Source organism: Polyodon spathula, chromosome 18 (assembly GCF_017654505.1).
Source record: "Polyodon spathula isolate WHYD16114869_AA chromosome 18, ASM1765450v1, whole genome shotgun sequence".
NCBI lineage: Eukaryota > Metazoa > Chordata > Actinopteri > Acipenseriformes > Polyodontidae > Polyodon > Polyodon spathula.
This window is the reverse complement of record NC_054551.1, coordinates 7,274,859-7,291,421: the sequence shown is the minus strand read 5'-3', so window position 1 is coordinate 7,291,421 and position 16,563 is coordinate 7,274,859. Positions and strand designations below refer to the sequence as shown.

Genomic DNA, 16,563 nt, shown 5'->3' with positions numbered 1-16,563 from the left:
CACAAGGGACTGTGCTTAACCCAACAGACACACCACACAACTTTGCTAGGTAGCATAGATTCATGCACGATATGGTTAAAGGGCCTTAGTCTTTTCTACAACATGAGAGAGTTATAAATGCATTACAAAATACAAAACATAAAAACATCTGAAAACTCAGGCAGAGAGGCAGGAATTGGTGAATTATAGTTTCAATAAATTTACATTACTCATGATTTCAAAATGTACATGAATGTAGCTGAAGCACATTTCTCCCTGAGGTTTACTGCACCTCTTTAGGTGTAACTAGGTAAAGCACCATTAAGTATTTTGCAACACATTTAGTGGAGCTGCCCAACTGCATTTATTCTGGTCAGATCACACAGTAAATGCATTACATGACATGCCTTTTATTACTATCTGCTACATACAGAATATACATTAATTTGAAATAAGCATTTCTGTCCCCAATAAAAGTGTCATGTTCTAAAATGGCATGTGACCATAAGGCATGATTATACAGTCTTTGTACTGAGGTTTGCCTCTATAGCCATTATTTAGGACTATTACACATCTTGCTGCCATGCCTATGATTGCTTTGTTTGAAAGAGCAATCTAATATAGATGTCAATTTTACAGTTTACTGTTATTAACACCTACATCAGAACTAAGTCATCACTCATGTTTTATGAAATAGTAATTTTGTCACTGAACATTAGAGCCAACAAGGCTGTTTCACTCAATGTCTTTTTAAAAACTGACATCTGGGTTGCGCCTCAATACAGCGCCTTGCTATAAAACTGTCAGCACCCTGTTAATCTGAAATAAAAATATTCTAGCGTGGTTATACAACATTTCTCCTACTCATATAATTGAAGTTTATCTGGTGAAATGATCTACCCAAGAAGTCAAATTTACAGTTTGACCTCTTCTGGTACTTAAGAGGTCAATGACATTTAAAACATTTGAAGGCCAACTGTATTGTTTTGAGATCATTGTAAACTAAAATAATAAACACTTCTATTTACTGATAGTGTTTCAAAGAAAAAAGGAAAAAAAGTTTCCTTAGGTAGCTTCCCCAGACAATTTATCAATGAACGAACTGATTTGCAAAAACAACAAATTAGCATTTCAGGGAGAGTGGAAATGGGACCAGATTCAAACAAAACACATTTTCCCAGTAAAGAAAGTTTCTCTTCCGAAAAACAAATAAAATCAAAATTACTGTCATTTCTTAAGAAGCATTATCTGTCTGGTAAAGGCATAGGACTGCATCATCAGTGCTCACACAAAATGCTTTATGAATACAGCCTAGCATTACCAATCACTCTCCTGGCATGACCAGCTCCCTGGCCTTCATTAGCGAGACTAAGTTACCACTCCCTTGGGCAGTACCAGATCCCTATCCATTCTTCAAAGAGAGTGTGTTACTAACCTGCCAGTACAAGAATACTGAACATGAAAGAACCTAAAAGTTATGAATTGCCATGTTCAGAAACAAATTCTAATTCTCTCCAGTCACTTAAAGACTTTGACCCTCTCACGCTTTGACAGTGACAGGGCTATTTAAAGTACGTATTTTGGGTACACAAAGGGCAAACTTACACCATGCAGAGCTGTGTACAGTAACCTTTGGGGTCCGGTTTGATACCTGAACCACAATTATGAACTACCCATGAAATCACATCAAGGAAAATAGCCTTCTACTTAACCTGCACCCCTTCACCCAATGCGATGGATTTTAAAATAGAAGCACACCCTTTTTTAAAATACTGCTTGCATCTCCCCACCCTAACCTATATTATCATTTTAAAAATAGCTATCAAAACATGGTACTATGCTTAAACTTATGTGCAGACCTTTAAAAAACATACTCTGGATATATTGGAAGGAATTCAACAAGTGTCAAATTATCCAGTAGCGATGCAAAGCCTCAAGTAGGACAGACAGTAATTTACTGCAAAGTTCACAGCATCCAATTATTGTAAATGCTAATACTCAAATAAGAAATGATCAGATTTTAGTGTATTTCTTTTCTATCTACTGCATGATATGAACTATAATATCAAAAGGTTACAGATCTACTATTTGGGAGCCCTTTAGCAAAAAAATGGGTTTGCAGTGCTCATCCCTGAGAAAGATTTGTGAAGCCAAAAGAAAAACACTATTGAGGACTGTGGAATGGGGAGGGCCTCCCAACTGAATGTCCTAGAACCAGGTGGAATAAACACTTTGTACAAGTTGTTGAAAGCAATGGTTTGGCTTCTGTCCAGGAGTCTAATCCTGCTTTGCTATGACCTTACACATAGAACAGCTGTTAGTTTCTATAGGAATGATAGCCTATATGCTTATGCTTTGACTTATGATTCTAACTTTCGAATACAAAGACCAAATTGTTTTTTTCTCCCCTGAATAGAAGTTTTGCCTTTACCTAAATCCACAGATACTCTTTCTGGAAGAGCAGAAACTGCTGCATCCAATTTCCAGTTCAATGACAAATAACTCCAATGGCTGACAAAATAGTATGGTCAGCTTTGGCCGTAAGCTGCAGACTACAGTCAGTTGGCCTCCAGTGCAGCTGAACGACACATTTTCAATGTACATTCGTCTCGGGTATTAAACCCCCAGGACTAACACATTGTTTATGAAGCACAATCCATAAATTCGACTGTGCTCACGAGCAAATGTCACGTGGTATTGCTTAAGGTGTTGTTCCTAAATGCAAACAGACTGAGGAATTCAGTCATTCACAGGAATTGAGACATGTGACGAAAAAAACAAAGCAATGAACTCAGGCTGTGATATAGAGGGGCCAGCAAGGTAGATGCGTTTCCTGCAGATTCGTGTCCAGGGATACAGCTCTCTAATCAAACAATAACACTCCAGCAGACATGGCTAACTGCGCTGGGACCAGAGTAAGGACAGATGTGGAAAAAGTCGGATAAATGAATCCTGTTTTAAATACAATTATACACAGCTGTAACAATTATTATATTCACACAACTATTGTTTTGAGATTCAGCTTTTATTAGGGAGCTTCTGTAAATCCCTTGTTAGAAAGATACAGGTTATTAATGCTTGTGACAGGGTGGCTGTCTGCCAAGTGGTTGCGTACATTCGCTTCCAAGTGACAGGCAGGAGATCGAGACAGAGGTTGAAGTTGATACACCCTGCTGGCAAACAGGATTTATTTACATATCAATACACTGAACAGCTCACGTGACACTACCAGCAATGGCAGCGCACGGAGTACATACAACACAGTGTACGAAAACTTTGGTGGCATCTACAATCTCGGAACTAATCTTCTCTGTTCAGTACTAAACGAACTACAGCTACTCGGCCGGCTGTTGGCGGTTTCAACTTGCCTACCTACTCTTCAGCATCCAACCCTGTTTCTGGTTCTCTCTCGCTCACTCACTCACTGTGCTGAAGAACTTGATCATGGTGGTTAAACGGTTACCACGACAGATTACTGTACTACTATATTTCTGCCATCAGCTCCACCTGTTTTCATCTTAGCCCCTGGGTTTTACTGCCACCTTTTGGGGATTCTCTTTCTTTTTTTCTTTCTTTTTTTTAATAATCTTTAAGGGGGTGGGATAGAAAACAGGGCTATGCTGCACAAAACTTTAACATGACAGCTATTTTCCTAAACTCTGAGTTTATGTACCAGTGCTTAATCCACAATGGTAAAAATTGGATTTTTGATAGTAAGCGAATTTAAATCTGAGGAAGATTTAGTTTTTGTTCATATCTTTTTGGCAAGCATACTTACTTACATAGTAAAATTGGGAAATGTGTTTTATTTACTTAATAAATAACCATAAGGTTAGATCACTTCATGCAGTTTTACACACTTAACAAAATAATTACACATACTTTCAATTCAAAGTTCTATGTGTGTAATTGTGAATAATAAATAGTTATTCTAGATGCGTTCAGACATATATATTGCAGCCTTACAGCCAACTTGTATAATGTTCTTCATCAGCGAGTAAGCAGGTGCCTGGAAATAAAGAGAAAAAGATTATTCAGGATTAAGATGTTTTTTCTTTCCCCTCATCGTGTTTTCTCCTCTTATTGTTTTTTTCTGTTAATCCCTGTATTTACCAGTTCAGCATCGTGTTCTAATCCTGTATCGTGATGTTCCATTTCCTCATCCCGGAATTTCTTGATCAACTATTAAAACAAATTCAACAAGTAAATTAATGTTGCAGCTCTTAACAGCAAAAGCACAAGGCCATGTGGGGGGCTGGCTTGATGTACCAAAGGCATTAGCCTGCAGTTTGAAATGAAATACTTACTTGAAGCAATTCTTTGTATTTGTCTGGATCTTCCTCCATTAATGTCCTGATTTGACTGTTGTAATGTTCAGAAATGCTTTCTTCCACAGCGACTGTACAGGCCATTGCTCCCTCTTTCCCTAACAGGGCTGACCCAGCTCCTGTCCACACAGACATAAAAGTCTCAACAGGCTTTGGCAACCACTCTTAAGCCCAGGGTTAACATTAATATTGGGTGTGTGGCCAGGATGTTCCCTATGTGTGCTTTCTCTACACCAAGGTAAACAATTCTTAAGTGAATTACAATGTATGCTTAGTATATGAGTCATAATAAAGCCCTTCGTACTATTCCAGAATGGCTGTGGAAATCATAAAGATTCTTCCTCCTATTTACAGTCTTTCTGCAAGTCTAGACCACGTTTTACACTGGGGTATGCATCATCAATCGCTTTACAATCTGACAATGTTTACAACCAGGCCATGGGTAATAACGAAGGTGAAAAACACCAGAGCTCCACTGTAACTCACCTAAAGCAAACCCTGCAAGATTCCACAATGGCATTAAGATGGTTGGTCGGACTCTATTGTCAGCCATAAGCTCATTAAATACTTTGAGGTGAGCCTTTTCCTGGTCCCACATTTTCTGTACAAGAAACACATGGGCAGGGTGTTAAAATAATTTAACAACTTAATATTAAAGGATGGGAATAAGACTACTACACAGTAGTTTGATTCATTCATGGTTTTACAAATAGTTTAATAAGACACACCTGAGCTTGTTACCTATATACTGTGCAAATCAAGCTTGTAACAAAACCTGGAATGGGTGAAACACCAAAGAATAGGAGTCTTATTTCCATCCCTGCATTAAATAAACCTAATTTCAAAACTAATGTAGACAAACTTTACTTGTAATATTTTTTAAATCTATTTAAAAGAAAGTTAAAATGATTGAATAAATGACAATATCTACTCCTGTACAAACCTGAATGATCGGCCCAGTCTCAGTCCTCCCCAGTACAGCCATCTGTCCTGCGTAGATACGGTTAGCGCCATACTCCCCTGCGTGATCCACCCTGAGCATCCTGTCCAGCATGTCTTTCTCTGCGCTGTCCTGAGCTGGGGGCACTATGCTGTAGCACCTGCAGGGACTCAGCTGAAGATACCTCCCACGCCAGGCTGCCTGCCTCCCTTCTGAGAAATTCAGCAGAAAGATCAATTCCCCTTTTTAAATATTCACAAATGTTATGTTATGCAAGGGGCAATTTTCAAAGCTTTGTACCGAAATTACTCAATTAAACCAAGGCCACAAAACACACTTTCAAGCTATGAAAGTACATGAACACAACCAAAGTGTACATAAAATGCCTTTTACTTATTGTTTATTTCTAGTTGTGTAACTTTATTTTTTGAAATGTTAAGTTACACACATTATAAATACAACTTGAACTGGATCGTTGGACTAGAGTCAAAAACCTTAGGCTAGTTAGTCTACTGGGCTATTACTTATCTAATAGAATATACACAGCAACACTACCCCTACAGAAACAATCTATAACATTCTATAGAAAAAAATCTATAAAAAATGACGCTAAAACCTCTATAAAAAGTAGCACAATTCTATAAAACCTATAGAACTTTATATAATTATTATAGAACATTTTCGTATGTGTAGGGTCCCCTAATGAATGATCAATCAGTTCTGTTAGAATGTTTAAATCATTAATTACAAGTCCAAACATTACACAAACATTAGAATACTCAAAGGACTACAGTACAGTAATGACATTGACATGCCTCTTAATATCTTTGCATTTCCTACCTCTCCCATAACGTCTACAAAACCGCAGTAAACTCGAAGGACAGACACCCTGGATCATCTCAACCCGCAAAACAGGAGAGCTGAGGAGCTTGTGCATGTTTGAAATACGCGCTTTCGGTTTTATAAAAATGCAACTAAATAATCAAATAATCACTCCAAGAATGTCATTGCATACTTCATTACACGATTCAGAAGTTCTCTCTGCGCACCCGAGTGACGTCACTTTCTAAACAACCCAGGCAGAACCACGTGCTTTGGTGCGGGAGTGCGCAGCGGCATCGCTCAGAAAAAGAAAAGCGCGTTCACAATTTTGTTTCATCGCAGACTGTGAAAGGGGGCTATAGCATGGATCTTTCTGAGATGTTTTGAGATTTTACACAGTAATCCTGGCTGCATCTTCTTCCCATAACCTTAATGATCATTTTGCATTTGGTCATGTAGATTATTTGATATATGTTTAGGGCCTAACTACCTGTCAGATGATTTTTTTGCAATTTATTTTTTTATTGAACACAGTAGTTGCAGTATAGCAAAGTGCTCCTTAGATGGCGCTGAAACACAAGATGTAGTACTATTGTATACTGTCCAGGTGGGGTTAGTACTTTGCTACGTCCTACGGTAGTTACACGGTGCAGTATATAACCTAGGTATGCAATTACTCAACATGTATTTATTATCAGTGTTGGCAACCAGGCTTAAGTCACATTGATCCTGAGGACGTAAACATCGTTTTTATTGTTTTGTTGAGCGATCTGAGATGGTACACCACATTTATTATTATTATTATTATTATTATTATTATTATTATTATTATTATTATTATTATTATTATTATTATTATTTATTAATTAATTTATTAGTAGTATAAAGCAGTATAAAGTATAACATTACAAAATATCACATTACAGAGTATCATATCATATAAAGTACAATAAAATCATTAACAAAAAAATCTCAAGTTCAAAGAAGAGCAAAATAAAGAATACAGTAAATAATTGCATTTAAGAGTGAGTTCAACTAAGAGCAGTTAACTTATAGTAAAAATATTTGCTTTACAAGTAGTGTCCAGTAATAAAACGTAGAAGTACGATAAATGGATGAGAGTGAATTTAAAATAAGAGCAATTACAAAAAACGTGAATGCGCATACCTATAGCAGTCAAATCAAATACAAGGTGCAGGAAGTAATTATAATTAATAGCAGTAGTGGAGTATACCAAGGTATGGGGCAGTTCAGTGCAAGTACAAGCTGATGCAAGCACTGGTACAAGTGGTTGCCATGTTAAAACAGACATGTGGTGAAGTTAACAGTGGTTAAAAAAGAAGGTTACCTTGGAGGCAGGCTACAGTGGTGGGGCAAAGTCATAAAGGAAAGAAGGGCCATCTGAACATATTACTGAGTTTAGCACGGTCACAGTTCAAGGTGGCTTGGCACTGAAGGAGCTGCAACCTCTTGTCTGGGAGGCTGCATGTAGCTGCAGCTGTGCTAATTAATTTAGGTTCTGGAGAAACTGCGGCATCACAGGTTTAGCCAGACAGGAGACAAAATATGTAAAAACAAGTTTGTAACTGAACAAGAAAAAGAAAATATTTTCGCACTGCATAAAAAAATCATCTGCAATTTTACCTTTGCGTCACAAAACGGGGGTCAGGGGTTATGGGTTGTGAAGTCTTGTCTTGGTACTGCTCATTATCTACTTTTTACCTGTCCATCATAGATATGTGGCTTATTTCATACCAACATATTGTTTGATTTAGAAGTATACATTCTCAAAAATGATAATTGTGACACGCAGAAGCTCACCTGGCATGGTTTGTTGTTAAATAGTGAATGGAGAACTGGAAATAAGTTAGAGAGAATTTGTTAAGTAGTGCAGTCCTACATTTTGAAGCCTGCAGCTCAAAATTGCAAGGTTGTGACTTTGATCATTTTAGTGCTCCGTTTGGCTTCATCTGGACTGGAGCATTAGAGACCTCCTCACATATTCACTGCGTCCACTTCTGCTCATGTATGATATCCCCTCAGTAGCAAGTTCTTGACCTTTTCCTATCCTGTGAAAAACAGGCCTTTAGCATGATCCTGATTTACTATGCTGTGGGGACAGCATCCTGTGGTTGAGTGATAGAGACTTGGGCATTGTTAGAAAAGTGTTTTTCATAGTAATTATATTTAGTTGAAAATATGATTGGATTGTTACTGAGAAATGTGGCTAAAGCTGGGATGAACAGATGTAATCCATTTAACAATACCCCTTGTTTAGTGTCTGGATAGAGCAATCACTGGACAGAGTGGAATATTATAGTAGGTGAGACTGCAGGGGCAAAGCTGTTCTCAATCATCCTCATAGCTCCTTGTAGGGCAAAAAGATGGCTAGAATCAGGCAGCTAGAATGATTAGAATTGGGCAGCTAGAATGATTAGAATCAGGCAGCTAGAATGGTTTGAATTGGGTAGCTAGAATGGTTAGAATCAGGCAGCTAGAATGGTTAGAATCAGGCAGCTAGAATGGTTAGAATCGGGCAGCTAGAATGGTTTGAATCAGAATAGAATGGGTCAGCAGCTAGAATGGTTAGAATCAGGCAGCTAGAATGGTTAGAATCAGGCAGCTAGAATGGTTTGAATGGTTTGAATGGGTTAGCTAGAGAATGGTTAGAATCAGGCAGCTAGAATGGTTAGAATCAGGCAGCTAGAATGGTTAGAATCGGGCAGCTAGAATGGTTAGAATCAGACAGCTAGAATGGTTAGAATCAGGCAGCTAGAACGGTTAGAATCAGGCAGCTAGAATGATTACAGTCAGGCAGCTAGAATGGTTAGAATCAGGCAGCTAGAATGGTTAGAATCAGGCAGCTAGAACGGTTAGAATCAGGCAGCTAGAATGATTACAGTCAGGCAGCTAGAATGGTTAGAATCAGGCAGCTAGAATGGTTAGAATCAGGCAGCTAGAACGGTTAGAATCAGGCAGCTAGAATGATTACAGTCAGGCAGCTAGAATGGTTAGAATCAGACAGCTAGAATGATTACAGTCAGGCAGCTAGAATGGTTAGAATCAGGCAGCTAGAATGATTAGAATCAGACAGCTAGAATGATTAGAATCAGGCAGCTAGAATGATTAGAATCAGACAGCTAGAATGATTAGAATCAGGCAGCTAGAATGGTTAGAATCAGGCAGCTAGAATGGTTAGAATCAGGCAGCTAGAATGGTTAGAATCAGGCAGCTAGAATGGTTAGAATCAGACAGCTAGAATGATTAGAATCAGGCAGCTAGAATGGTTAGAATCAGGCAGCTAGAATGATTAGAATCAGACAGCTAGAATGATTAGAATCAGGCAGCTAGAATGATACAATAATTTAATGCCAAATCAACCTCCTGTAATTTGGAACAAGCAGCAATATGTGACTCAATTTGACTTTTTAACTGTCTTACAATCAGAAAGAACTATGAGCGCTGTAAATTTTAGGGAATAATGAAGCGCAACAATGTGGTAAAAACTTGAGTTTCATTCAGACCGCAGAGGAATAGTCGTGTTGAATGAGGGTGAGTGGTCAAAACACTGCTGTTTAACTGTTTGTTTTCCAGACTTTATGTGCAAAGTCTCTGTAACACTATGCGTTGTTCACTTCCTGTGCTGCAGTCAATATGACAACTTCTCTTGCCCATGAATATTAAGTCACCTGTAACTGTAGAGCTGTGTCAGTTTCTGTAGGGGCGCTCTGTTTGCAAAAATGCCTTTCTAAACATTTCTAGGTGGTTTGATTCCCTTTTAGCCTTAGTCAGATTTGAATATGAGGGTTAATAAAGTCTGCAGTTGTGAGTTATACTACAAATAGACAGCCAATAAAGCTGTCTATTTGAGAACTGTCCCTAGATGCCTTATGGGATTTCATGAAATTGCCAGACATTCTTGGAACTGCAGGCTGACAATGTATCACTGTTTTTTAGTGCTTGTAAAAGGCCACCGTGAAGGAAATGGAACTGACTAGAAATAGTACAGCATTTAAAACTGTTAACGGATTACCATTCCACCCTATTATTTTCATGCAGTGGTTCCTGTGCTGGACGGGATGTGGGTCTATGGTATTTATGCATCAGAAGTGACATGGAGTTCTGAGGCTGCGTCACAGCTTGTGCTCCTTGGTTAATTAAGTGTTTTCTTAAAGTCCGTTTTTAAGTTTGATAGACTTTCCTACACTGTTAAAGAAGCCAGCAGCAGTTTTGGGGTCACCAATGCTCATGTGCTCCATCAAATCATTCCACTTTAAACACAATAGAGTTTAAGCCAGTTTAAGTAAACAACATGTTTAAAAAGTCCTTTTACGACTGAACCTAATTGAACCTGTTTGTCTGTTATCGTCTTGCTTTTTTGTTTGTTTAAAACAGCTAAGAACCGATAAGAAAAACACTGCCGTTTAATGATTTTGATAGTGCATTAAATTGAGAGAGCAGTTTAAGTGATAAAGCTAATAATAAAGCTGTATACCTCAGTTGATACAGATTTCAACATGCTATTAAAGCACAGCAGAGTGCAGTTATACTGCATTGTATCGTGTCAGTAATTTAGCTGCATTATAAATACATTGCAATTGAGTGACTGTATCAAAGCTAAACTTCAGTTCCAGTGAACTTAAGCAGCAGATTTAGGGCACTTTCACTGTACTTTTAATGCAGCTCTTTTAATAGCAGTACATCTTCAGGAAAGTGTAAACTGCCTGTTCCAGTAAAGGTGGGCACTCCATTCAAGTTTAGTTACCGGGAACTGTGACGGGGGCATCCTACTTACTTGCTGTTTTTGAAGAAGACTGTTTTTGTTTAAAAGAACCGCACGTTCCCATTAAGAACTTCAAAGGCATTTATTGAGACTTAAATAGAAACATTAAACATAGATTATGTAAACATGGTCTGTGTAATCGATAGCAAATGTGAGCTCTCCTCTGCCAGATTAGGAGGCAGAAATGGCTTTGTTTCAATTACAGGGAGATGTTGCTGATAAACACAGTAAGCAGCACACTGAAACTGCTAATGCTGAGTTGCTGAGTGCTCTTCATAAGGGAGAGGCTGGAACTATCTAAAGCACTAGCTTTAGTGCCTGTGGAAATTGAGAGTCTGACTGCACAGAGGACTGAAGCCCACTCTCTGTCAACCTCTAAACTGGCTCAGTACACCGCGAGGTAGATTTTAGTACAAGTGAATGGGGATCAAGTTATGAAATGAGACACCAACTAAAACGACCATGGTTAAAATAAATAAGACATTGTTTTATTTAAACAGCACACAGTATTAACTAGATCATATTTTGGATCAAATTAAACAGGGTTTATATAACCATCTGGTGGCCATCCATCTTCCAAATGGGCCTACTGCTAGGGGAGGTAGTGGGCTGAAACGAAATTGGCGCCGGGTAAGACAATTTGAGGGGTGTTTAGTGTAAAAAGATCTCATTCAGACAATTAACCTCAGTTTCCCATGAAAGGTTGGGAGGTTTATCTGTCTGTCACATCATGGCAAGTACCGTACATCCCAGGGATATAGATTACAGCGTATATACAATGGTTTCAATGGAACCTGCCCCCCAAAAGTAACCCCAAACAAACCAGCAGCTACTAAGCCTCATGATCTAACATGTCATGCACCAGGCTTTGCTAAATCAAGTTTTATGCTGGACCTTATTTGTTTAATTTGAATGTTCAAGTAGGTCAGTGGTGTACTCGAGGATATATGCAGGTAAACGCTGTTTACTCACTTTTAATTTGAGCAATGTACCGTTTACCCACTTCTCATATAAGGGATACAGAGTTTGCTCACTTCAACTCTCCTGTGATATGCAAATCCTGGGTTAAAGACAAGATATTTTAACGGTGAGCATCTGTTTTGTGTTGCTGTCCACGAGACTGACAGCTCTCAGTCAGCTCTGTGGGGCGAGCAGAGGGACGTAGACACTGGACTGCGTGTTCTCTTTGTGTGTGTGTCAGTGTTCTGTGATTGGTTGTTTATGTTCTCATAATGTTCTGTTGGTAGGCAAACTGAACCTGAAGGGCGGTGTTAGTATCCTTCCTCTTAGCCTGCAAAAGGATGCTCACAGAACTGTCAAGTTACTATGAAAGCTCAGATAATTGAAACATCAGTTACACCACAGTGGCACAGCATTGTAGTTGAATGTTATTATTATCCCAAAGTTATGACACAGTTAATTTTTGCAAATTATACTACACAATAACAGTGGCAAAAATGCATGGACATATTTATACAGTATATTCTACAATAAGAGAAATACATTCTGGACTTGTTTGCACCACGATCCCTTTCCTCCAGTTTATGAGTTCTGCACACTCTGCAGCAATGAGCGGGGAAAAATCAAACAGTACAAAAACCTGTGTATCCCACTCTCACCCTGCCTGCACCTTGATACAGGACAAAAACATAAAAATACCAGATGGACACAGAGAGAGCGTTTACTCTCCCTGCACCACAGAACCACAGAGTGAGAGAGAGAGAGGCACTTTATTACCCTGAGGGGGCCGGTGGTGAAACATCTGAATTTGCTTTATTGTGCTATGTTTTTTTTTTTCCAGTTCCCAATGAATTTGGACAGCGTGCCCTCAGCTCCCTGGTGTTACCAAGACTATATTTATCTCCAGTTGTGTACAAGTTTTAAAATGACTACATTATTTTGACTAGACTGCTTTTCCTCCTTCCAGAGGCCTCGGGAAGTGTAGATGCCCGATGCTGGTTAACTGCTCCTCTGTTGTGACTTCCCAAAGCTGTTGGCAGCCAATCAGGTTTCCCTGTTTGAAGGGACTGCCAGCCCAGAGTGCAATATGGTGTGGCGAATGTGGCAACGCTGAACCCTTTCAATTCCCCCTCAGTGTAAACAGCCTTTCTCACAGACCTCCCACTCCTGTTTACGCTAGACTGGCCTCTGACAGGCTTGCTGAAAGCCTACGCACCATGCCCAGGAGTTATTATGTATGATTTATTTATGTATTTATTTATCTATTTTAAATTCGGGCCCATAAAAAGGTCAAGTGCGATGACGCTGGTCACAGACTCCTCTCGTTTCTCTGTAAATGCATCCCAGTCCTGACCACTTGCCAACCTCGGACATCTAGGAGACTGCTAAATTGTGCCAAAGTATGTGGTTGATTTCTGAAGTGCAGTAACATTCACTGGGGGCTGAACGAGTCTTTAAAACTCACACTTGTTCCAATATAACTAGCACTAAATGGTAACGACAGTGTAACTACATGCAGTTAATGTACCTGTGTTTGGAAGTGTTTGTTTTTCTGTAGTTGTTTTGTAGTATTGTTCTGGGTAAGGGATAGTAATGTGTATTGAAAGCAGGCCATGTGCAGCAGGGTACGGAATGCAGTATCTGCTTGTGTTGACAATTATACAGTGGTTAATGTGGTGTAAGCCTGGCTTTGGAATGAGGTCTTTCCAAATAATTTGTGTTTCTCAAGCTTCCGGCGTTGCTAAATCCGAGCACTTGTGAGTGATATGTGTACACAGTCAGGTTCTAAGTACTAACTTGGGGCAATTTGAAAAAGTAAATAAAAAAAAGCACGGCTGTAATGAAAAGTAAAGGACCCCAATTGTGGTGACCTTGTTGTTGCCAGTGTGGGGCAGACGCCAGCAGTTATCTTAATTTCTGCTGGGCAGAGTATGTTGATTTTTTTTACGCAAACAGGCTTGTTACAGCACACAGGCTTGTTACAGCACACAGGCTTGTTACAGGACACAGGCTTGATACAGCACACAGGCTTGTTACAGCACACAGGCTTGTTACAGGACACAGGCTTGATACAGCACACAGGCTTGATATAGCACACAGGCTTGTTACAGCACACAGGCTTGATATAGCACACAGGCTTGTTACAGCACACAGGCTTGTTACAGCACACACTCTTGATACAGCACACAGGCTTGTTAAAGCACACAGGCTTGTTACAGGACACAGGCTTGATACAGCACACAGGCTTGATACAGCACACAGGCTTGTTACAGCACACAGGCTTAGAGATAATTAGACTGGGGAAATTTGGCTGGTTGGTACAGGATGGTACAAGAAGTATAACAGGTACAGGTGTCTCAGTTTGGTGGTGTTGTTATGTACATATAATGCTGTTTTTCGAGTACATTAAGTAGACCATCACCTGAGGGACCAGCTTGGATTTGCAAAGATGGTGATTGAAGGTGGCATATCACTTCAAATGTATTGTATATGACAGACATGTTTGAGTTTAAATATATGAAACATATTACACTGAACAAAAATATAAACACAACAATTGTCGTTCCCATGTTTCACGAGCTGAAATAAAAGATCCCAGAAATTTTCCATATGCACAAAAAGCTTATTTCTCTCAAATTTGGTGCACTTATTTGTTTACATCCTTGTTAGTGAGCATTTCTCCTTTGCCAAGATAATCCATCCACCTGACAGGTGTGGCATATCAAGAAGCTGATTAAACAGCATGATCATTACACAGGTGCACCTTGTGCTGGGGACAATAAAAGGCCACTCTAAAATGTGCAGTTTTGTCACACAACGCAATGCCACAGATGTCTCAAGTTTTGAGGGAGCGTGCAATTGGCATGCTGACTGCAGGAATGTCCACCAGAGCTGTTGCCAGAGAATTGAATGTTCATTTCTCTACCATAAGCCGCCTCCAACATCATTTTAGAGAATTTGGCAGTACGTCCAACCAGCCTCACAACCGCAGACCATGTGTAACCACGCCAGCCCAGGACCTCCACATCCGGCTTCTTCACCTGCGGGATTGTCTGAGACCAGCCACTCGGACAGCTGATGAAACTGAGGGTTTGCACAACCGAAGAATTTCTGCACAAACTGTCAGAAACCATCTCAGGGAAGCTCATCTGCGTGCTTGTCGTCCTCACCAGGGTCTTGACCCGACTGCAGTTCGGCATTATAACTGACTTCAGTCATGTGAAATCCATAGATTAGGGCCTAATGAATTTATTTCAATTGACTGATTTCGTTATATGAACTGTAACTCAGTAAAATCTTTGAAATTATTACATGTTGCCTTTATATTTTTGTTCAGTATAAATATGTTAAACGTATATTGTATGTGTGTGTGTGTGTGTGTGTGTATATATATATACACACACATATATATATATATATATATATATATATATATATATATATATATATATATATATATATATATATATATATATATCTAATAAAATATAGATATTATAAAGATTAAATAATTCAGAAAAAATAGAAAGAAAGGAACTACTGTCTGTTCGGCAAGTCCTGGGACCAGTACACCCCAGTCCTTGGTTTATACCGTTCCTCAATAAAACCTGTTGTTACAACCCTCCTGTGTGTCTCTGTTTGCAACTATTATTGTTTGTTTCCCACACTCAACACGCAGTGATTGTATTCAACTACTGCTTATTAAACTGGATATACATTATACGTTTTTTTTGTTTTGTTTTTAATCGCTGCTCGAAACCACGCTGCTATACTTTTTCAGATGGAAGTTTACCTCTCCCGTGTTGCACTCTACTACAGCAGTTCTCCCTGTGGTGAATTCGCCTCCCTCTTCAGGAAAACTCCTCGGTCACAGCCACGCAGACAGTCAGGTTTGTGATGGTGTGAGGTGTGTTTTCATGGCACACATTGGGCCCCTTGATAAAAGTGGAGCAACGTTTGAATGCCACAGAATATCTGAACATCATTGCCAATCAGGTGCATCCCTTCATGGCAGCAGTGTATCCATCTGCTAATGGATTTTTTCAGCATGATAATGCCCCATGCCACAAGGCTAGGATTGTCGAAGAATGGTTCCACGAACATGACAGTGAATTCAACTTTCTGCAGTGGCCTGCCCAGTCAACAGATCTCAATCAAATTGAGCGTCTGTGGGATGAGATGGAATGAGCTATTAGGAATAGAGATCCACTACCAGTCAACTTGACACAACTGTGGGAAGCATTGGAGTCAACATGGGCCAGCATCCCTGTGGAACGCTTTCGACACCTTGTAGAGTCCATGGCCCGACGAGTTGAGGCTGTCCTGAGGGCAAACGGGGGTGCAACTCAATATTAGGAAGGTGTTCCTAATGTTTTGTACACTCAATGTGTGTGTGTGTGTGTGTGTGTGTGTGTGTGTGTGTGTGTATATATATATATATATATATATATATATATATATATATATATATATTTTTTTTTTTTAATATCTTCAAATTAAAATACAATAAAAAACTATAATTAATGAACTTTTTTATTGACATTGTTTTCTGACTTAGGCTTAAAAATGTCGACATGATTTGTGCTTTTGGTAAAATGCTCTTAACAAGCTGCAATACTTGTGTAACCTGAAAATTAAGTTAAACAAATCCTGAAGTCTAAAGGTTACTGACCAAGGACGCAGAATCAGCTTTTATTAATGTTTGCTTAGCCTTTGGCATTTAAAGACCAACACAATGGGAGCAATAGTTT

General features: G+C 39.2%; 1 protein-coding gene across 1 annotated transcript; it reads right to left on the bottom strand.

Moving 5' to 3' along the window:
• Window positions 1-3,534: 3,534 nt before the first annotated feature.
• Window positions 3,535-6,309, bottom strand: coq7 (coenzyme Q7 homolog, ubiquinone (yeast)). The gene is made up of 6 exons (XM_041277065.1): window positions 6,088-6,309; window positions 5,251-5,459; window positions 4,794-4,908; window positions 4,287-4,426; window positions 4,093-4,161; window positions 3,535-3,988 (listed from the first exon to the last, which is right to left on the bottom strand). Exons 1-6 carry the CDS (start codon window positions 6,182-6,184, stop codon window positions 3,911-3,913), a joined length of 708 nt encoding a protein of 235 aa, XP_041132999.1. The 5' UTR covers window positions 6,185-6,309; the 3' UTR covers window positions 3,535-3,910.
• Between the last annotated feature and the right edge of the window lie 10,254 nt (window positions 6,310-16,563).

What these genes read in the sequence shown, in the direction of transcription:
- coq7 (XM_041277065.1), bottom strand. Translation starts at nt 6,184, where the DNA reads ATGCACAAGCTCCTCAGCTCTCCTGTTTTGCGGGTTGAGATGATCCAG. An exon ending in AGACTGGGCCGATCATTCAG is followed by an intron (nt 4,909 to 5,250) that starts GTTTGTACAGGA and finishes TTTCTTGTACAG; the next exon opens with AAAATGTGGGACCAGGAAAA. An exon ending in TAGAACACGATGCTGAACTG is followed by an intron (nt 3,989 to 4,092) that starts GTAAATACAGGG and finishes CTTTATTTCCAG; the next exon opens with GCACCTGCTTACTCGCTGAT.